The 22,202-nt window shown below is 35.4% G+C and overlaps 1 protein-coding gene across 2 annotated transcripts in view; it reads left to right on the forward strand.

Moving 5' to 3' along the window:
• Positions 1–726: 726 nt before the first annotated feature.
• LOC136810091 (multiple PDZ domain protein-like) overlaps positions 727–22,202 on the forward strand; it is an 84,083-nt gene continuing 62,607 nt past the window's right edge. For both annotated transcript variants that reach the window (XR_010847057.1, XM_067066665.1), the window contains exons 1-15: positions 727–894; positions 4,509–4,751; positions 8,225–8,266; positions 8,589–8,823; positions 10,894–11,110; positions 11,453–11,576; positions 12,020–12,118; positions 13,684–13,766; positions 15,494–15,590; positions 15,923–16,014; positions 17,291–17,474; positions 18,439–18,518; positions 18,895–18,967; positions 19,978–20,178; positions 20,918–21,099. Coding sequence is in view for 1 of the 2 variants with exons in the window: in XM_067066665.1 (XP_066922766.1) it covers positions 879–894; positions 4,509–4,751; positions 8,225–8,266; positions 8,589–8,823; positions 10,894–11,110; positions 11,453–11,576; positions 12,020–12,118; positions 13,684–13,766; positions 15,494–15,590; positions 15,923–16,014; positions 17,291–17,474; positions 18,439–18,518; positions 18,895–18,967; positions 19,978–20,178; positions 20,918–21,099 (1,968 nt within the window). In the remaining variant the exon portion in view is untranslated. The remainder of the gene's footprint in view (positions 895–4,508; positions 4,752–8,224; positions 8,267–8,588; positions 8,824–10,893; positions 11,111–11,452; positions 11,577–12,019; positions 12,119–13,683; positions 13,767–15,493; positions 15,591–15,922; positions 16,015–17,290; positions 17,475–18,438; positions 18,519–18,894; positions 18,968–19,977; positions 20,179–20,917; positions 21,100–22,202) is intronic.

The raw sequence follows: 22,202 nt of genomic DNA on the forward strand, positions 1-22,202 counted from the left end.
AATAAAATATAATTACCCTTTCCAAATAAACCTCTTCGGTGGCGAGCGTAGTCTACTCTGACGTAATTGTAAAATTTATGTGATGGGAGTTTGACAAAGTAATGTAATGTTGTTTGGGGAATTATGAAGTTCTCTGGAATTTCGATTGCATTTATTCAGGTTGATTTTTTACGACTTCTAATGGTACTTTTTCTAACGAGTTTAATTACTCTGTTCTCACACTTATGTCTTTTTTTTTCGCGTCCTTTTACGTGATTACTTTTATTTATATTTTTAAAGACAGGTAAGAAGGCATATTGATGTAACTGCCAGACACAATAAGACGAAAAATGTATTGTTCATTTCAAATACCAACAAGCACAGAAGAACATTCATATTTATATAGCGATATAGCTCGAAAGATGGACAAGTTTGGTTCTTCTACTTTGGTTCCTGTTTGTTTCTCTATTCCTCCACAACTGGCCTACCATTTTAATCGAATTTCCCGCGTTTTCGTAAGAACGAGAAATCATAGGTGAAATTACAGACCCAACTATTTTGAGCTAAATTACCCTATGCTTCTTCGAAATTTATGCGGTCTACGAGCTTTTTGCTACAACAGTCTTACTCATGGAGATGGAATTTTTCGATACCGTGATGATCAGATCGAGCCTGTGACAAATTAACAGATTTCATTTTTTGCTTGGAAAATTCAAGCAACGCGAGTTATGGCCCGCAGGCTAAAAACCATAATAAAGTTTCGATACCGGTGGAATCATAACAACTAAGATCGAGAAAAAAATTGGAATTTTTTTATTGATTTTATACATTTTTTACCTTTTTTACCACGAATATTGAAGAATATTTGATCGCAAACACATGCTAATTCTTTGAGAGTCATGTCATTGCTTTCACGTAAGTTTACTATTCTTTATAACCTTTTTTATTCTTTATGACATAAATTATGTTGGGGCCAATAAATTTTTGATTTTCGCCTCCGAAAATCTGGCTCGAACCCAGGCCCAGCTTGTACCGTGAGATCGGGTAACTTGCATCAGTCAGTCTAAACTTAAACTCCTATATCAGGATTATAAACTAGGCTAGCCTTACCTCTTTTATCTTTTCCTTTACAACAATACAATGCTGACAAGTTAAGTTGACACAACACATGTGTACATGTAACATCATTGACAAGAAGTAATCCCTGAGAGAAGTTTACATTGAAATCTGCAACAAAAACAAAAGTGGTCTCTTCTACTGATTGCTTCCCAGCGCTCCTTCGCAGCTGTTTATCGAATTTCCACCAATGAGGTTGCCGCATATTCAAATGGCCCTTCTTTTTGGCACCTGTGGCCTCAGTACCGAGTTTATGTATGTGTGTTTTTCAGTGAGGGAGACGGTAAGGTTCTAATGTGACTAGATCATGACCATCTGAGGACGACGGTAAATCAGCACTTTTACCGTCCTAGATTTTGCGGGTCAGAACTGCGGGTTTTTCCAAATAGCTTCAGTCACGCACTTTACCGTCCTCAAAAGTGCAAATACATAAACTCGCTAGTGCCTTGCACGACGGGTGGCTGTAAAATCCCAGCCTTCATATATTTGTTTCAATCCGTGATCCGTGGCTTAGGTTTTTTCTCATCTTCAATTTACTGAAGAAAGCAGGAATTTGATGCAAGAGCTAGATTGTCAACAAAGTGCCGTAAATCATTGATGAATAAAAGAATAACTTAAAATCTTAAATATTTTCATTTTGAAGAATAGGTGCAAAAAAGTGAAACATAGAAACGTTTCATTTTTTATTGCTTTGAATCGAAATTGGGGATTTGGAAAATTTTCCATGTTTAGTTTTTTGCACAAACCCCTGTAACTATGGGCGAGCACCCTGTTGCTAAGATGTTGGCTTGAAATCGAAAATGAAACCACTCAAAACGAAAGTAAAATCGGCCCATACTGGAAATCCCGTAATCTTGATATAGAGTTTAAGTCTATACTGTCAGTGGAGGCAAAAATGCATAGCCCTCAAATGAATGACCTGTCTGGTCATTAAAATAAAAAGTTAAATCAAAACAAAAATGGTAGAGTAGATCTGCGAGCGTAGCCACGTAGTTCATTTGTTTTGAAATTTTGCTGCTTTGATTGGTCAGTCATTTGATGGCTATGCAAGTTCCCCACCACTGATGCAAGTTACCCAACTTCACGGTACATGCCCTAAAGCATGACCCTTTACAATCAATGGCAGTTAGGAACATGCGACAAGCTCCTGAATGCAACTGCAATCAAAACAATCATAACAGCGCTCTTAAAAAAATTACGTTTTTGTCTTTTTTTTACCGCTTTTTTGCCTAAAAGATACAGCAATGCAAACATACCGCCGTGAGATCGGGTAACTTGCATCAGTGGAGGAGGAGGGAAACTTGCATAGCCCTCAAATGAATGGCCTACCTGGTCATTAAAATAGTTACCGTCAACTGCTCTAACTTGGGACAATTGGTCGAAACATGGGACTGTTGATATCTGGCCTGTATTTTCACTTACTGTTAAAAGGCAACAAATTTGTTTTGATAACTCCGCCAAGTTTATCAATCATACTTTCTGTCATAATATGTCATAATAAAACTTTCACTGATAGCGCGCTCTTTATAACTTTTTCGTTTTCATTCAAAATGCCTGGATGCCAATCGGAGAGTTAGAGAACACCTGCTGCCTAACCAGCCGCCTATCGCCCGAAGGGATTAACAAATAACGAGTGTGTAACTTGCTGCGCGAGTGAAGTCAAATGCTCCATCGTTTTGCCACTAATTTGGTCTTCTTTGTTACAGACATTTGCGTTAATGTTAATGTTTATATTCTTTAAAGTCGAAAAAAAGTGTACAAATCTGTACTAGCTTTAAAGCTAATAGAGTTCGACTGCCTATTTACAAAATGAATTATTTATCATCATCTGTAGACGATTTATAGTCTACATCATCTGTTGATGCCCAGTCGCTGGCGATTTCTTCTGTAGAGTATTTTGGTTCATAATTTGAAGATATTTTTGTTTGGTTTTGCAATTTTTTAACAATGCGTAGTTTTGTTCTTGGGCTTCCTCTTACGCGCCAGTTGAAGTCTTTATTTTTATTATCTTTTATTTTAAGTTTTTTCGCTTGTTCGTGCATCTCCTTTATCTTTTTCCGTTCATTGATTGTAAAATCTTCCGTGATACTTACCTGAAAGAATCAAGTTTCTTTCAGCATGTATAAATTCTTCATGATAAGATCTTTGTCATGCTGACTTTGAAGGGTGACTTTAAGAGGACGGCCATTCTTTATTTTTCTGTTTCCTAATCTGTGGTGAGTAACATTTATTTCTGGAACATTGATGTCCTCCAGGAGTTCTCGGAACCGAATTTTGTCGTATTTTACTCCATTTTCTTCTTCTTCCTTATCTAGGCCTGAATATTCGAGAAACCCGTGAACGATGATATTTAGTTTCCTAGAGTCCTATGTCTCTCTTTTCACTTTCTTCCTTCCGTTTTTGTTCTTCGGCAAACCTTAAGTCTTCTCTGTGCTTCTTAGTAATTTCGGCATATGTTTTCTTTGATGTCTCCGTCAATTTCTTCTAATTCCTTAATCATGCTTCTTGTCTTTTCCTCCATTTCTTGTAGTTTTCCTGCCAGAAAGGTTTTGAGGTCATTTTTGATGGAATCACGGGTTTTGGTGTTGGTGTTGACCTCATTGTTCAGTTTTTGTATGACGTCGTCTTTCTTTTTAAGTTCATTTTGCATCATATGTTGAGTGTTTTTTCCCACTTTATTTCTTAGGTTCTTCGTTATTCGGACACAGTTTGAACATAAGTAATGATCGTTATAGGATGTCACAAATATTTGTAGCTGATACAAAGGTAGCTGTGTACACTCATAATCAACTGATCTTTTACATTTTTTGCATGTTAAGTGATCCAGGTCTTCGTCATTGGTACATCTTGACGGCGTGCAAGCTTGAGGTGGTAAGGCTGCTTCGAAAGGCTGATCTTTATCCATTTTGATGTTATTTTCATGAATTTTGATTTGTTTTCAGCCATTTTTTCGAAGAGCGTTGCAAAAGCGTCTTATCTAATTGACGTCAAATAAAAAACTGCGTGTGTTCCACTACGGATTTTTTTCATATTTCGATTTAAAAGCCTACTCGGTGCGGAAGAGAAATTGTGTATTTTTTAATACGCCGTTCATTAACTCGAATCAAATGACTTTGGAGGTTCAGTGAAATGGTAGCCGAATTGCTGTCCCATGTTTTGTCAGATAGTCCCAAGTTAGAGCAGTTGACAGTACTGCACTTTCTATTTCACCTATTAATGCTAAATGAATAACCCGTCAAAGCACTTTGTGTTGAAATGGAGGAGCTTGATGAACACTAACTACTGTCACAGGAAATTATTACAACAGCGTCAATTAGTCAATCCTACACATAGAATATTTTTGATTAAAAGATTTTTGGTTAGGATAGTTATGATCTTCTTTCAATGTCACTTTCTCTCCTTTGATTCTATAGGTACCAACAATGTCATTGACATATTTGAGCAGTTTCGCCATTCCCTCAAAGCACAAGGTGACTACGGTCATGAAAAGGAATTGGCTGACATGATTCAGATGCTTGACAGCCCGTTATTCAAACAAATTGTGACAGTACAAGATTCTGTTCAAGAGCTTGGTGAAAAGATTCATAACACTGACCAAGTGGAGATTGATGATTTTGATATCACCGCAACTGGAGATCTCAGCTGGTTCAGAGAAGGTATGAAATTTACTCGGGTAACTTAATGCATGTCCCAAAATTGCATTAATTTTTCGCACCCAGTTCCAGTTCATAAACCATAACAAATTATAAATTTTTGGGAGCGTAATTGGATGTAGAATATTGAATTCGGTGTTACTTAAATCTTTTCTCGGTATAATTAGAGATATTTTAAGAAAACCTGCTTATGACGTCACCAAAAAAAGTTCAAAGTATTTCCCAAAATTGATGACGTCAGCAGAAATTGCAGAAATTCGAATTTTTGCAATAAAATGCTGACATCAGCTAATTTTCAATTTAAAAAAAACATTTCTCCTCCTCTTGATGAGTTCTATCATTGGTCCCAATTTCATAACGTTTCGAGCATTAGTTCTTGAGATATTCAACTTTTTTAAATTATGACGTCATGAATAATGACGTCATAAATAATTAGGTTTTCTTAAAAAAACTCTAATTATGCTGAGAATAAAATTAAGTAACACCAAGTCCAACATTCTATATCCAAATACGCTTCCAAAAATGTATAATTTGTTATGGTTTAAGGGCTGGAGTTGGGGGCGAAAACGAAAAGTAGATTTTGAATAATTTGGGACATGCATTAAGTTACCCGAGTATGATTTAGACCATGTTGGCATGTGACGATTCCGTTTCGCTCCAAAACAGAGTGAAGCCATTCTATTGGTTAGAAGTGACGTAACACTTGAATGTAGCTAATAGAATGACTTCATTTCGTTTCGGAGCGAAACGGAACCGTCACGTGCAAACATGGTCTTACATTTTTCTATTCATGATATGCACCACTGGAGAGTTTTCTGAGAACTTTTAGAATTTTCCACCCAATACGTCACTTATTAAACAATAGAAAAAGTGATGTATTGGGTGGAACAAAAACAGAAAAGTTGCATAACTTTGTGAAGTCATTGCAGTGGTTCATATCATAAGTAAGTATAAGAACCAAATAACATTATGCTTCAAAGTACACTAGGCTTCAAGTTCACAATTATAAAAACTTTCTAAGAACACGGCTCGCCCCCCCCCACTTTGGGGGGGGGTGTAAATCTAAAATCGGCCTAAAAGTGGGTGGGAGCTGTCTCATTTTTTAAACTCAGGGGGGACCTAAAAAAGTGGGGGGAGCTGAAGGGCTGCACTAAAGTTCTGGGGACTAATTAGGAAATTATGAAAATATTTTTTTTGTTGGTTTTAATCTTCTGTTTTTAAATATTCTACGGTTATATTTTTATCTGTGCGAGAGGGGGTACACACACCAAAACCTTGAAAGTACTTTTTGCAGGGACCTGAAACCTTTACATTTCAACTGGAACCCCATTCGGAGCCATGGAACACTTTAAGAGCCACTTGTGAAAAGAATCAGACAATATCAGGAAAATGAAGAGGCGACTTTCTCATAATTGGCTGATTTTTATATTATTCTTTTTCAATTAATCAGTAATCTTTGAAAGGATCACAAGTAATTCTTGTTTTATGGCAGTTTCAAATTTTGGGATCTACTAAAATTGTGCCTTGAGTGCACACCTTCTGACTGAAATTTTGAGACAAAGATTGCCACATAACATTTCTGACTCATTATTCTGAAAATATATAAAACTTCGAACAAGAAAATTTAAAAAATCTGAAATATAAAGTCAGATTACAGATAGAAATTTTAGGTCAAAATCACGTTTTCGAGCCACATTGCAAAGTTTGGAGCATTTTGAGATCCTTGGTAACAAAAAAATGAGTGCGTTACAGATATTAATCAATGTAAAAAAGTACCTATAAAACTCTACCAGAAAATTGAAATTGAAAATTTTTTGTTTTCAGTTATTAGAATAATTTCAGTAATTTCAGAATATGTAAAAACAAAGAGGACAGTCTTTCATATTTTGAGCATTCGTTATGTCAAAAACTTTCTAAAAATGGTTGAAAATAACTTAAAATTCAAAATTGCCAATTTCTAGAAGTTTGATTTCTTTTTTCAAAACTTTGAAATTAAAAATAATTACAACTGCCTATATCACTTTACAAAGTTTCAGTTTATACGAATGAATATTTCCTAAAAAGTTATCAAAGTTTTGGGTTTTGGTCTACAACTTTAAGCTAAGTGTAGGCAGCATAATGTATATCTAAACAACTTAACAAAAAAATCATTTTTAAATTTTTTCAAATAGGAAAAATGCACTTTTTAAGAAAATAAAAGGCTTTAAAAGACACTGAGAAATGAAAGATCCTACTGGATCTTTCATTTCTCAGTTGCGGAACGAACAAAATCAGGAAAACTTCTTGTTAAATAATTCATCAGAATTAACATTACAAAGTTAACACAGCGGTTAGAATTAATTTGTTATAGATTCTCAATTATCTAAATAAAACAAACGTAAGAAAATTAACTTTAGAAAAAATCCAAATGAAGATTAAGAAAAAATTGTTCTTAAACATTATCATATATTAAATGTGGATAATATTCACAGAATAGACATGGAATTGTAGATTTTTATAGAGAACGTTTATTTCACTGAAGATTGCAATCCTGTATGGCATGAAACTTTGAGTACGAAATCAACTTAAAACTCGTTTTCTTTACTGAAACTATTAGAATATAAGTCTTAAGCAAGAGATCATTAATTCTTTTTATTCTACTAGAAGAATATGTATTTTTAATACTCTCTTTATTGTATTCAATTTAGTAGGAGTGTTATTTTTCAAGCAGATTTTTACGTTTCAGGAACTATCAAAATATTATCAAAAGCCATCTGCTAAGATAAACTTTTCATAATCTGTTTACGAAGCCATTATATCGATTTGAACACCATTTTATTGGCAGATATATCATGGCCTTTTTTTCATCCTTCCCTAGGTTTCTTTAATACTTTGGATTAGTTTGGGCCTCGTTTTACATAGAAATTTCCCTGCTTTTCGAATTACATTTACCTAGATGCTGTAGATTCTACTATATTATGAAGTAGTTAATTTTATTCGTAATCGTGTTTAATTGCGAAAAACTGGACGATTTTTGTTGATTCAAGTTATTGAATGGAACAGTCATCTCCTTTATCTATTACAAGAATTCACAAAGATTCTATATTTTGGCATTGCTGATAAAGAATCTGAATGCAATATCTCCAAGCAAATAGTTTTGGCGAGCTAGTTTATGAAGTCTTAAAAATAATTCTAATTGTGAATTAAAGTGGACAGATAGTTGGCTGTCTAAAGCCCTCTTTTGACGTCAATGCAATGTCTTCTTTCAACCTTTTTAAGGCAAAGATTTTAACTGCCAAATTAGTGCCCTCTTTTTGCCTACTCTAACAATTAGAATAGGCAGGGCAGAAAGTCGGCCGTCTAAACTAGAGCTCAATGTTTTGAGATTTTCCTCCCTTTCTTTTTCCTTTCGATAAACTGGCTACTGCTCTACGTCTCTTATGTAAACGCGTTCTTTATTCAATCCTATAACGAATTCAACCTTGTTTTTATTTAAGGTCCAGAATATGGTGATGATAACGATGGAGGCTGGGCACCAGGTTTGTATTCATGATATGTACGTCATTGCAATGTCTTCTGACATTACATCACGGACCCCTTGGTATGCAACTGACGCGATAGACCACTCGATCATAGCTCTCTTATGAATACAGTCAACTCTCTATAACTCGAACCTCTTTTGCTCGAATCTCTCTGTAATTCGAACTAAACTATTTGTCCCCTTAGCTGGATGAAAAGTCTTTTAATATACTTTCTGTAATTCGAATTTTTTTATAATTGGGAGAAAAATCTTCCTTGTCCCTTGAAGATCGAATTACAGAGAGTCAACTGTATTTCACTAAACATACTTTTCCTTCATAGATAACAGCGACAAGTTGATCATTGATGATGGTCTCCGGGATTCAATCTACGCCGCAGATCAAGAGTTTCTGAACGGAATGATGTCCGCTTCTCAAGGCCGTGAAATTATCACTATTCAATTAAGAAAGCCACCTGTCGGGGGTCTGGGTTTCAGTGTGATTGGTCTACAAAGTGAGACGAGAGGAGAGTTGGGTATTTTCGTGCAAGCGCTACAGCCTGGTGGTATTGCTGAAATGTAAGTCGATTACGTCACATTTTATTATCTCAAGTTTTTTAAGCAGAAAAGATTGTGTCGGTATTTAACGTTGATTGCCCAGTAATCTAGAACTTTTAGACCACCTTATTGTTCTCATACAGAGAAGGAAAATGAAGACATAATTTCATATCGATTCATGATGAATAAAATTAAAGAGTGCGAGAGAAGATGACCGTAAACGAAAGATGGAATGCTCGGGTTGGATACCTAAAAAAAGAAATAGATAGATAGAAACGGTATTTAACGTGGATTGTCCAGTAATCTAGAACTTTTAGTTAGTCCTTTGATTGTTTTCACCAGGGAAATTGTTTAGTAAACTGAAGTTCGTTGTTATCGCGGGGTCCTTGAACATCTGGCTCGGCTTTCTATGAACTGAACGAAACAATGGAAGAAGTAGGGATTCAAACTGCAAATTAAACCTGGTTTGTAGCGCTGACGCCTTTGATCATTTGGTCTTCGCTTCCTACGATCAATCAACATTATGTTAATAACCGAGGGGTGCTGGTTCAATTCTCTATCACTGCAAGCTAGCGGTAAATTAACAACTCCGGTCTGATAAGAATTTACGTAACTGACTACTGATTGGGATACCCACTTTAGTGATGGTCGTTTATTGGAGTTTTTTGACCAAATTTTTAGATCAATTATAGTTTGTATTTAATTTATGCGATAAGTTGATAACACATTTCCCATTTGTGAAATTATAAAGTATAAAGCAAATTAGCCACATTTTTTAAACAAATTCTAAGCGCTTTTAATTATCTTTACACTTTACACTCTCCCATCCATGAAATATATTTGGTATTTGATCTAAACGAAAGTAACGCATTTCACATGGTGTGAAATTTGCAAAAAAAAATCCACGTGTCGAAACAAATGTTAAGTACTTAAATGTTTCTTTACACTTTAGTGATGGTCGTTTATCAGAATCTGACCAAATCCTTGCCAGCAACTATTTTCAGTATTCAATTTAAGCGATAGTAACACATTTTTCATTATATAAAGTTTGTTAAAGACTACTGTATTTAGTGTGAAAAATAAAGTCATAAAAAATGTCACATGGCAAAACAATTTTCAAATGTTCAATACACTTTAGCGTTTATCAGAATCTGACCAGATCCTTTTAAAGTTTGTTAACGAAGCTGTATGTAGTGTGAAAAATTATAGTCCATATAAAAAAGCCCGGTCTGGAAGCCTTTTGTTTCTTTTCATTGTTTCTTATTGAACTTGAGAAATTAGTTTTTTTGCTCACTTTTTGATCATTTGATTAAATCTTAAACCAATCCCAAGTGGTGACGTGATCAAAAACTGAGCAAATCGATTTGTATTTTTTGATATTAACAAAGGAAAAAGCTAACAAAAAGTTCAAACAATAAGCTTCCAGACCAGGGGGGGGGGGTCGGTACTAAAATCTCAAACATCATGACATTTAGTGACGTGGTGGTACTGTAAAAAAGCTCAAAAATAATTTTAGTACCATGTGTACTAAAATACCAAAAAGGGTGGTCCCTTTAAGAAATTTTTGAAAAATCTTAGTATTTTGTTCTAAAATCAGTCAAAATGGAGCATTTTTTTAACAATTTTGGAAAAAATTTGATTTTTTTTCTTCAGGAATTTTCGAAAAAATCTTCAGAAATCTTTCAGAATTTTTCCAATTTTTTAAATATTTTTTAAAAATATTTTTATGTACAGTTCAGCACAGTTTAGTAATAAAATTATATTATTTTGCAGATTGATGCACTAAATTCGAATAATTTTGTAACAATGGCCCCATTTTGGTAAATTTAAAGCCATAAAAGGGCAAAAAATGGGTGGTATCTATGTTAATTTACTCAAAATAATTTTAGTACATGTGTACTAAAATAACATTTTCGAAAAATAGGTGGGGGTATGTCAAAAATTAGCGAAAATCCTTTTAGTACTCATGTATGTCTTACATTTTAGTACTGACCCCCCCCCCCTGTCCAGACCAGTTTTTTATACGGAATATGGAAAAATAAAGTCATAAACAAATGTCGCATGCCAAAACAAATATTCAATACACTTTAGCGATGGTCGTTTATCAGAGTCTGACCAAATCCTTGCCATCAATGGACAACGTGTGGATGCAGTGATGTCCCACCAGGAAGCCATCACTCTCCTCCAGCAGACAACTGGTATCGTGGAACTGATCATTGCCAGAGGTGGTATACCGAATGCTAAAAGCCAAGTATCTCATCAAAACTCTGGCAATTCGTCAACTCTGTCAGATACATCGTTAAACCAGGTATTATATTATTCCATCCATTCAGTATGTTGCTAGCGAGCACCTCACCAAAAACTGGGATTTTTCATTCCGTTTCTTAGTGAGTTCCACTTTGATGATTTTCGAAAAATAGAAGTCTTTGTGTATTGACGCAAATTCGATTTTTTCGATACTGCAGGAGCTTCTAAAGTTTAAAGTTACGTCAAAACTGTAGCCGTCACATTGTCGTTTTATCTCGAGAGATTTTGGAAGGGCGGGATGCGCGGGTGGATGATGAACCTTCTTTTACTTATGCACTTACCTAGCACCGTACACGAATTAGAGGGAGTTAATAACTAATTTGTTCTTTTCATTATTGTATAGGATGATGAGCTATCTCATTGGAGACAAGAAGAGACAATTATTCTAGTGAACGATGGATCAGGTCTTGGGTTTGGTATTGCCGGTGGCAAAACTGCTGGTGTTATCGTCAGATCTATTGTGCCAAGTATGTTTAAACTAATAGACCGATTCTGTGTGACGTCATTACTCACGATCAGCCGATTTTCTAAGAAATGGTAGAAAGATTATGTACAGGATGATTTAGAAACACCTTGGTAACTCAAATTCTTCAAATGTTTTCTGTTTGGACCTGCGCATAGTTTTTGTTATTTGTTTTTATTTCGTGGGTGAAATTTATGTCAGTTAGGAACAGACAGCTTGCTTGAGGCTTCGTTGAGGAGTGCCTAACTGGATTTTGTCGAATCGGTCTACTCTATACACGTATCAACCTTTAAAGCGCGAGGAAATTTGGTTTGCGTTTACCAGGAAGGAATGACGTTAAAATGTCTGAAGCCTGTCATGTCTGAATCATTCTCGTTAATGATGAATTCTGACGTGCATATGAGATTAACTTTACAGTAATAATGTTTGCTTTATACTAACGTTTAGATGGTGTTGCGGACAGAGATGGCCGCTTAAAGCATGGCGATCACATCTTACAGATCAATGAAGAGAATTTGTTTGGGATGAGCAATGATCTTGTAGCAGGTGAGCCAATAATAACTTTTCAAGAAATCTTTAGAATTACAATATGTCATTATTTTAAGCTAATCTATACATACCGGGTGTACCAAAAAAAAGTATACAGGTTTGTCGAGATATTGTGAACTTCAGGATTTAAATTTTTTGTTCATTCTTTTTTTATTGTATAGAGGATGCTCTAACTTGAATTTTGAGCTATCATACATTATATTTGAAAAAATAGTTCGAAAGTTATTTTTAAAAAACTGACTTTTTCTTAATGTCGAAATTTCAAAAAATCATCAAAAACAAAGAGCAAACATTACTCTTGACACTTACCTTCTTTACGCATAAAAATACCAAAAAATACAACTGTGTTCATCAAAACTCGTTACGGAATTAAAAAATAAGCTATTCCCAAGTGGGATAATATTTTTGGAAAAGCTGAACAAAGTTTTGGAAATCTCCAACAGAGGTTTTGATGTTATGTGTGTGCTATGTGAGAAAACTTTTGAAAAAATAGATCACCCTGGATCACCATTCCTCGACTAGTTGCTCAAAAAACTTGGGTCTGCATTGAGTTTGCTTGTTTTGGAAATGTTCATGACGTGCAAATAAAATGGAGAAACTGTTGGAAAAATATAAATAAGAAAAAAAGAATCAAAAAACAATAAAATTGTGTTTTTGGTCATTTTGTCTTATTTATAGCGTGATTGCTGTTTTTAATGATTTTTTGAAATTTCGACATTGAAAAAAAGTCAGTTTTTTTAAAATAACTTTCGAACTACTTTTTCAAATATAATGTATGATAGCTCAAAATTCAAGTTAGAGCATCCTCTATACAATAAAAAAAGAATGAACAAAATATTTAAATCCTGAAGCTCACAATATCTCGACAAACCTGTATACTTTTTTTTGGTGCACCCGGTATATAAAATGAAGCCGCTTGCCGATCTTGTGAAACCAATGCAAATAATTTACTTGGACCATTAAAATTCTAGACCATTCCTTTTAATTTTTATTCAACATTTTCAACGCCAAAGCGTTCAAACTATAGATATATTTTATATAAAAACACTGGCAAGAGCTACTCTGTATTTCCCAAGCAACGGCAGGTGAAGCATAATAATCCGCCATCTTTGCTGAAAGTAGGTCACATTAGGACAGAGTAGAGGGCTTGGTTTTCACTGTTGAAGTTTTTTTGACACTGTACTGACTTCAAAATTTCAAGGATCTCGCAAGCTGAGTTGTGACGTAACTTCGTTCAAGATGGTGGATCATTTTGCTTCAGCAAGGGATGGAGTAGCTCTGTCCAGTGTTTTATATTAGATATATGTGGTTGTGGTTGTGTTTGCCTGAAGATTGTCACAAAAGTGGCTTGAAACTGCCAGTAGCAGAATAAAAAAGTGTCTTTTTTTTCTGACTGATATCTGTGGTTCTAAATTCTTCCTCTTAAATATCGTTAACTTAGTTTAACTATCAAGCCTTTAGTTTTAATGACAAATGTGGAGCCTATATTTTGGGTAGATCCTTTTACGGAGTTTGCGCAGGAACCAGCCAATCAATTTTGCGTTTCAATTCTTAAATTCAAGGTATCATCCGCCGTGCTGGTAATGAGGTCAAGATAGTCATTTCAAGAGATATGGTCGGCCCGGAACCCAACGAAGAACGACCCGTAAGATCTTTTTATTTTGAATACAGTCGACTGCTAACAGCCCAGCTTGCATCTATCATCCAAACAACGCCCATCGAAAGTACACAACGTCATTATAACGTTATATGAAGGTTGGGAGAATACAACCCCGTACCATCGTTTTAACGTCAATATAACATTAGATGAATGCCGATAGAATACAACCCCACACCATCGTTTTAACGTCCATATAACGTTATATACACGTTGAAAGAATACAACCCCACACCATCGTTTTAACGTTCATCTAACGTTATTATGAGCGTTGATAGAATACAACTCCACACCACTGTTTTAACGTCCATATGTAATAGTTATCGGACAGTTGCGAGTACAATATGAGAAATAATTTACGAGTTCCGAGATTTATCCGTACAATATTTTCCGAGCCTTTAGACGAGGAAAATATATGGAAAATCCGGAACGAGTGAAATATTTCCATATTGTACGAGCAAATTTCTGATAACTGGTTTATCGGTGACCCCAAAAATGCACTTTTTGTGTTGGAGGACACTTTTGTAGCAAAGTGACGTTAAATTGCTTCTAACGCTACAATGCAACAACATCTTTTCATCAATTTATATTTTTACATGTAAAATACAAGATATATTGTACTCTTTTTAACCAATCAGATTGCAGATATTTTTTGGATCGCCGATAAAACGTTATATTCACGTTGAAAGAATACAACCCCACACCATCGTTTTAATGTTAATGTTAATGTTAATGTATATATTCTTTAAAGTCGAAAAATTTGTACAAATCTGTACTAGCTTTAAAGCTAATAGAGTTCGACTGCCTATTTTACAAAATGAATCATTCATCATCATCTGTTAATGCCCAATCGCTGACGATTTCTTCTGTAGAGCATTTTGGTTTGTAATTTGAAAATATTTTTGTTTGGTTTTGTAATTTTTTAACGAGGCGTAGTTTTGTTCTTGGGCTTCCTCTTACGCGCCAGTTGAATGCTTTATCGTTATTGTTTTTGTTGAGTTTCTTTGCTTGTTCGTGCATCTCCTTGATCTTTTTCCGTTCGTTGATTGTGAAATCTTCCGTTATACTTACCTGAAAGAAACAAGTTTCTTTTAGCATGTGTAAATTCTTCATGATAAGATCTTTGTCATGTTGACTTTGCAGGGTGACCTTCAGAGGACGGCCATTTTTTGTTTTTCTGTCTCCTAATCTGTGGTGAGTAATGTCATCTAGGAGTTCTCGGAACCGAAATATGTCATATTTTTTCCCATTTTCTTCTTCTTCCTTATCTGGGCCTGAATCGAGAAACCCGTGAACGATCATATTCAGTTTTCTAGATTCTATGTCTCTCTTTTCACTTTCTTCCTTCCGTTTTTGTTCTTCGGCAGATTTTAAGTCTTCTTTTTGCTTCTTGGTAATCTCGGCGTATGTTTTCTTTGATGTTTCCGTCATTATTTCTGCTGTGTGCTTTATTTCCTCCTTTATCATGCTTCTTAACGTTATATATACGTTGAAAGAATACAACCCCACACCATCGTTTTAGCGTTCATCTAACGTGATATGAACGTTGAAAGAATACAACCCCACACCATCGTTTTAACGTTCATATAACGTTATATGTACTCTGAAAGAATACAACCCCACACCATCGTTTTAACGTCCATATAACGTTATATGAACAAACAATAATGATTCGGATTTTCAATTTTTTATTTTCTCCTCTCTTATTAAAACAGGAGCAATTAAGTGTAGACACTTTCGAAGTTCAATTACAAAAGAATGCCCGAGGGCTGGGGATTACTATCTATGGATATGTTGGTGATGGTCGGTCACGTAAGTTTTGAACATTTTGAATTCATGAAGTACAGTATGCAATTTAGCTTCTTACTTTCAACAACTCGAGAACAACCGGCTGGCCTTTTCGTAACAATAGCTTGGAAATTACACCCACTTGCGACCCCCATATTTAACTAGAAGAAATAAAGGTTTGAAAAAAAAACCCAAGTTAAAATTATACAAATAACTCGAAGAAATAGAAGTTATCATTTTGATCATAATTTATTTAAAATAACGTCTGACAATTCTAATAGCGCGGAAAATAATAAATCGAGAGTTACTGGCCCAGTTTTCATATTCTATATTTTCCGTATATTTTCTGTTGCCAGGTAACGAGAAGGGTATTTTCATTCAGAGGATAGCTGAAGGAAGTGCAGCGGCGCAAGATGGCCGACTCCGACCCGATGATCAGATTATTGAGGTGAGAATGGAGTTGTATTTCCCAAAATAGACTTTCGCTAATTCGAACTTCTATTATTCAAACCTTTCTATAATTCGAAATTATTTACAGTTTTCGTCAAAGGGTGACTTTCTTAAATTACTCTCTATAATTTGACCAGATTGGACTTCGAATTCGAACTGCAATCTACTTCAAAATATATTGAGAATTTTGGTTATTTCCTCGTTTTAGAAATTTGAAGTTCGGGCGAGAAAGTCACTTTTGGGCTAATTGATAAATGTTATCGAATATTTCAATTAGGAAGGAGTTTAGACTTCCATGCTGTATTCTGAGCCTTATTGGACCATTCTTGAACTTTTGGATCCTCAGATCTTATGGTTTTCATATCCTAAGGTTTTAAGTCTTAAGTCTAGTGTTAAAACTCAAGAGTTAAAAGCCTACCCTTCCAACCAAAGTTAAAGCGCTTTCAAAGCGTTTCGTGGGAATTTTCCCTTCTTGCTCAAATATTATGACGTTTACTGCGAACCGTTCGAGTCCGAATTAGCGAGAGTTCACTGAAGTTGTCTTAAGAAGACGTTTCAATTTCCATTTTATATGGAATAAAAATCGATGAATTATCATGGGAAATAGTTTGTTAGGTTAAGTTAGATGAAATGAGATAAGCCACTTGTCTTTTTAATATTACAAGTGATTTTCGCTTATTTGAACACGAACGGGTAATTCAATTCATTCGAATTAAAGAGGATTGGAATTAAAGAGGGTACATCATAGATTTATAAAGCCCGAAAGGCTAGATGTCGTGCTTTAAGCTATCACAGACAAAAAAAAGTGAATATTCGAAAAAATGTTGTTGCTATTGTTTTCGAAAACCCGCGAAGCTTTTGATTGTTCAAACGCTGGAATTCTATTGTAATGTCACGTGACCTAGGTAGGATTTCCTACCTAACCACGGCACACTTTTCAGCAAAAGTACACCATCTAGCCCTTTGGGCTTTATAAATCTATGGGGTACAGCTACCTCTCTCTGGATTTTTTGTTTGTTTATTCCTCAAAAAGCTCTCTCTAATTCAATCTTCAATGGACTAAGACCCTTCTTCGAATCGGAGAAGGATTCGAATTATGGAAAGTATTTTACACTACACCAGACAGCTTAATCATCAGAATCCTCTCGCCATAATTCGAACTAAAACATTGGTCCCCTCAGCTGGAATCTTTCTCTAATTCGAAGAAAAGTCTTAGCCTTTTGAATATCGAATTAGAGAGAGACATATATATTATATTATCTACATTTAAACAGGTTGATGGCCACAGCTTGAACGGGATGAATAATAACGAAGCCATCAATATGTTGCGCAACACTGGAAATATTGTCACCCTGGTCGTGGCTAGAGTTTTTGAACGATCAAACTTGAGCATGCCACGACAGAAAGGCCTGTCTCAAGAGGATTTGATAAAAGCTGTTGCTAATGACGAACTTTATGGTAAACTGTTTACCCAGCTGGCACACAACGTTGTTTCAACGTTTATTTAACGTTCACAACGTCCATATAACGTTAGATGAACGTTGAAACAACGTTGTGTGCCATCTGGGTACTTTGTTGTATTCATGATATGCACCACTAGAGAATCTTCTGAGAACTTTTAAAATTTTCCACCCAATACGTCACTTTTTTCTATTTTCAACAAGCCATTTTTTATAAGAATTGGCAGCAAGAATATGTACATGATGATTTACTTTGTTGTATAGACTGATTCCATGTGACGTCATTTTCACCCACGATCAGCCATTTCTCTAAGAAATGACAGAACGAATATGTACAGGATGGTTTAATAACACTTTGCTTAGCTCTAAAGCTTTTAGAGTCCCCGTTTGGACCTGTGCATAATTTTGTCAGTAGCGAGCAGGCAACTTGGTTGAGGCTTGGTTTAAGTTAGTGCCTAACTAGATTTTGCCAAATCAGTCTATTTGCCAGCTTTGTTCTCATAGTTTTTTACCATAATTGTCGCAAGAGTCTTTAAGCTACAGAAGTAGATATAGGATTAATCTAGATTGAGCTCTTCCAAAAAAAAACTGTATGCACCCTGTTAAAGAGGCTCATTTCCATTCCAAGGGGGTCAGGGTTTATGTGCCGGAATTCCATAGGGATATGCAAAAGTATGTCAAAAATAACTGGAAAGGGTGACTTATTAAATCTTACAAAATTTCACAATTCCAGAAAGGTCTGAACGTAAAATTACCTGGAATTTCAGGGGTTACAACATTTCTAGCCACAAAGAGTCTGACCTCCTCAACAAGGGTATACGGTTTTTTCTTCTGAAAAGTCGATTCCACGACAATACAAGCAGAAGAAATATTTTTCAATACAATCAAGGACAATTAATCTAAGGAAGAAATAGTTTTACTTTTTATCAACGTTACTATAATCAAACAAACTTATATTTCAGATTATCCTCTAAGACCAGACGAAGAAGAAATTATTAAACAAGAATATGTAAAACTACTTGGAGGACAAGCTCTCGTGCAGGTATGCATGTTTATTTTCTATAAAGGCCGGTCTCCATTTGCGCGCGCTGTGATCGCACTCTTTGGTTTCAATCCTTTTTGCTTGGAAAAAAGATAACGTCATAAAGAATGTAGCGCGCGCTCGAAAAAAAAAATTGACCACATTTCAACTTTTTGCAACCGTTACGTCAGATCACGGCAATGGAGTTGCTTCATTTTTCTTTGACCAACAGCGTGGAAGCTTTGCTCGAAAAAGTGCGATCGCAGTGCGCGCAAGCGGAGACCGGCCTTAGGAACAAAGTAAGGTAAAAAGCAATACTGTAAATCATGAATTTTGAATCACCCCTCAGATCCGCCACTGTACCATCTGGTGATATTATCCAATGTTTTGTTTTCAGGTGGCTCAATTCTCCAAATTCTTCGATGGTGGAAGTCTGGGAATTAGTGTCGAAGGGTCAACTGAGCGCCAAGGTGAATAATTCATTTCTCTAGATTTTTCGGACTGAAATCTTTGTACTGTTTTGTTAAGATGCTCCTTCCTATAGTCGAAAAGACTGAAAAGGGCCTTGGAATTATTTCAGATTTAATTTTTAGACAGAAAGTGAGATTTTTGGAAGAATGTATCAAGCGGAGTTTACTTTGAAGGAACTATTGATCAAAAGATCTTGTAACTTGATGGATAATTGCCGCGTTAACAGTTTTTTTTAGTCCAAATATTTTCCTACACTAATGTCAGAAACAATGAATCTCGTCTCAACTAATTTCTAACACTACAATAATAGGAATTCACAAATGGACAAAAGGCTCTTTAAAAATACACGATATATGAGATTTTATGTGCATGTAAAACTCGTAACTTTTTTAATCGTAGCGCGAGCTTGGTTATAATAACATACATCTCCTGTTTTCCTTTATATATACCATCATGGTAGTTCGAACAAATTATACCTCCCGATTGAGTTCGAATTAGAAAAAGTCATCTGTACCTCACGTTCTAGACCAGAAACGAGTTTTGAAAATTTTTCTGAATTTTGATATAAATGATGTAATAACTCACGTCAATGCACTACTAGCGCAACTGTCCTACCGGCTGAGCTATCCAATACTTAAAACTCATCCGGGAATCGTATAGCCTACGTATAGCCAGCCCGGGGTCCACTTAAAGCTTTTTTTATAGACTGGATGGCGCGATTAAATGGCCCGGTAGTATATGCCTTTGCTTAGGCGGACTGTAAAACATTGTTTTTCATTTATGATTATATTTTTCAACTCCAAGTAGTTTTATTGTTATTTGGATTTTTAAGATTTTCTCTCAAAATGGTGACCTCGCTAAACGCTATTAGTCTACTTCACTGGAAGCGTCATAAAAAATTATCAAAAGGCAAAGTTCAGCCAGAAGTAGACTCTAGTCTAACGTATAGCCTGAGTCAAACTAAACAACCATTTTCGCTGATTTTTCTAATTCATTTCCATATTTACAGATGGTGTTTACGTTTCACACCGAATCCATTCGGTATCGACGGACGGGCCGGTCGGTCAAACCGGGAAAGTCGTACCGGGAGATTTCTTAATCGAAGTCAATGGTATCAATGTTTTGGAAATGACACATCCGGAGGTCGTCAAATTGATTCAAACACTACCAAGAAATATTCGGTTGATCGTGGCTAGATTCCCTGAACCCGGTAAATGTTTATATTATTTATGTTTATATCAACCCTCCCCCCGGACCTTATTAGGACCCCCCCGTTTATTGATTTTTAAGAATACTTTCAGCTGTCAAAGAGAAGGCCCCTTATTTTGCTCTAAATAACCTGATTTTAGCCTATATTTACCTAATTTTGGGGTTTTCAGAAGTACAATTTCCAACCCCCCCGGCAATTAGGTCCCCCCCCCGTTTATTAAAATCTCAAAAATTTTGAGATGTTCTGGACTAATTGGTCATTTAAAGTAATAGAGATGACGCGTTCTTTAGAAAAAGTAACAAAATTGTTTTATTACAGGCTAACGACCAACCAAATCAAGAAAGAGCTTGTAAAAACTCCAGCTTGTCCCAAAATTTTCCAACCCCCCGGAACCTAAGAGTATACGCGAATGCGTAAATAGCTTTTTTCGTTGCGTGAAATTCGAAATAAAAATTGCTTGAAATTCATAATAATGTCAATTCGTATTTTCGTTCTTTGAGTATTGCTTTAATAGTTTATTCCTCAAGGAGTTCATTAAAATGCCTTTTGTACTCGTTTTCTCAGTTCTTAAAAAGTTTGACCAGGGTTGTTTACGATATAATGTTGTTTTTATTTTTTTGACCAACACTCGTCACCCAGCACATACAAAACGGATTTCATTAACATTTAAATTATGTTCTCTCTATTTTTATCATTCTCAGTTATATTGTTGATAATTCCCTACCCTTTCTTATTCCAGATGTCGTTGATGCAGCGCCTGTACCCGCCCCTGTACCAATCCAACCAGAAGTGGTTCCGCCCCAACCCACCCATGAACAACAGCTGAGTCACACCTCTATTACGTCACAAGTTGGAGACGTATTGTTCGTGCAACTTGAAAAACGTGACAGAGGACTGGGATTTAGTATTCTTGACAGTCAGGTAGGTCACTAATTTGTTTTGATAGCGTCTCCAAATCACAGATATGTTATAAAATGAAAAATTCTATTTGTTCTGCTTCGTCAGTATAGAGGCACGCCTTCTTTCTTTATCATTAAAAAGAATATCTTTAAGTGGTAATGTATGTGGAGTACAAATATCTTATATAAAACACTAGCTGAAACAAAATCATGCTGCCATCTTTGATAAAGCAGACCACAGTTCGGTGCCGGCGATTTGATTGATTAAGCCTATTCTCTCGCTTCCTCACTTCGCGCCATTCAGATTATTTGTTTTTTTAAACGATTTCCCTGTGGTCTACTTTCAGCAAAGATGGCGGATTTTCTTGTTTCAACTGCAAGAGTAGCTCTATCTAGTGTTTTATATAAGATATCTGTGCTCCAAATACATTGCCACATAAAGATACTCTTTTCAATGATAAAGAAAGAAGGCGTGCCTCTATACTGACACAACAGAATAACAAAAGGAATTTCCCAAAATTTATATTCGCGCGGTACCGAGAGAGGGGAGATCGTTGTTTCTTTTATTTAAAAAAATGCAAATGTAAGAAGATTCAAGAGATATTATTTAACCAAATGTATCCATTTATCCCAAATAACTATATTTTTTCGAAACTTCGGAAAGTCGGACAATGAAAATTCAAACAAAAGATAAGGATCAATAAAGTTAATTATTTGAAACATAAGTTTTGAAAATCCAAAAATTTAAGAATATTTTAAGAACGTAAACCCAAAAGGTTTGGAACATTCAAAGGCTTATAAGTCGGTGTTTTTTATAGAATGTACCGATTGAGTACAAAGACAATTGTCTTTTTGGGTATCTCCTGTTTAAGACAACTTTTCTTAATGGAAACTTTTACACGAGTATTTCAATTTATTTTGAGAAAAAGAGATAAAATATTCCGATTTTTTTAGTCCGGCTTTAATTGGATGAGTTGAACAGCTACAATTTAAGGACAAAATTAGGAGTAATCTAGGATGAGAGCTTGCTTCTGTGTGGATGAATGAAAAATTCCACAGTTAATTACTCCTTATCTTTAATAGATTCCCTCTTGAAATTATACTCTCAAATGGCGTACCATGTAA

Source organism: Clytia hemisphaerica, unplaced genomic scaffold (assembly GCF_902728285.1).
Source record: "Clytia hemisphaerica strain Z4C2 unplaced genomic scaffold, Clytia hemisphaerica genome assembly, whole genome shotgun sequence".
Lineage (NCBI taxonomy): Eukaryota > Metazoa > Cnidaria > Hydrozoa > Leptothecata > Clytiidae > Clytia > Clytia hemisphaerica.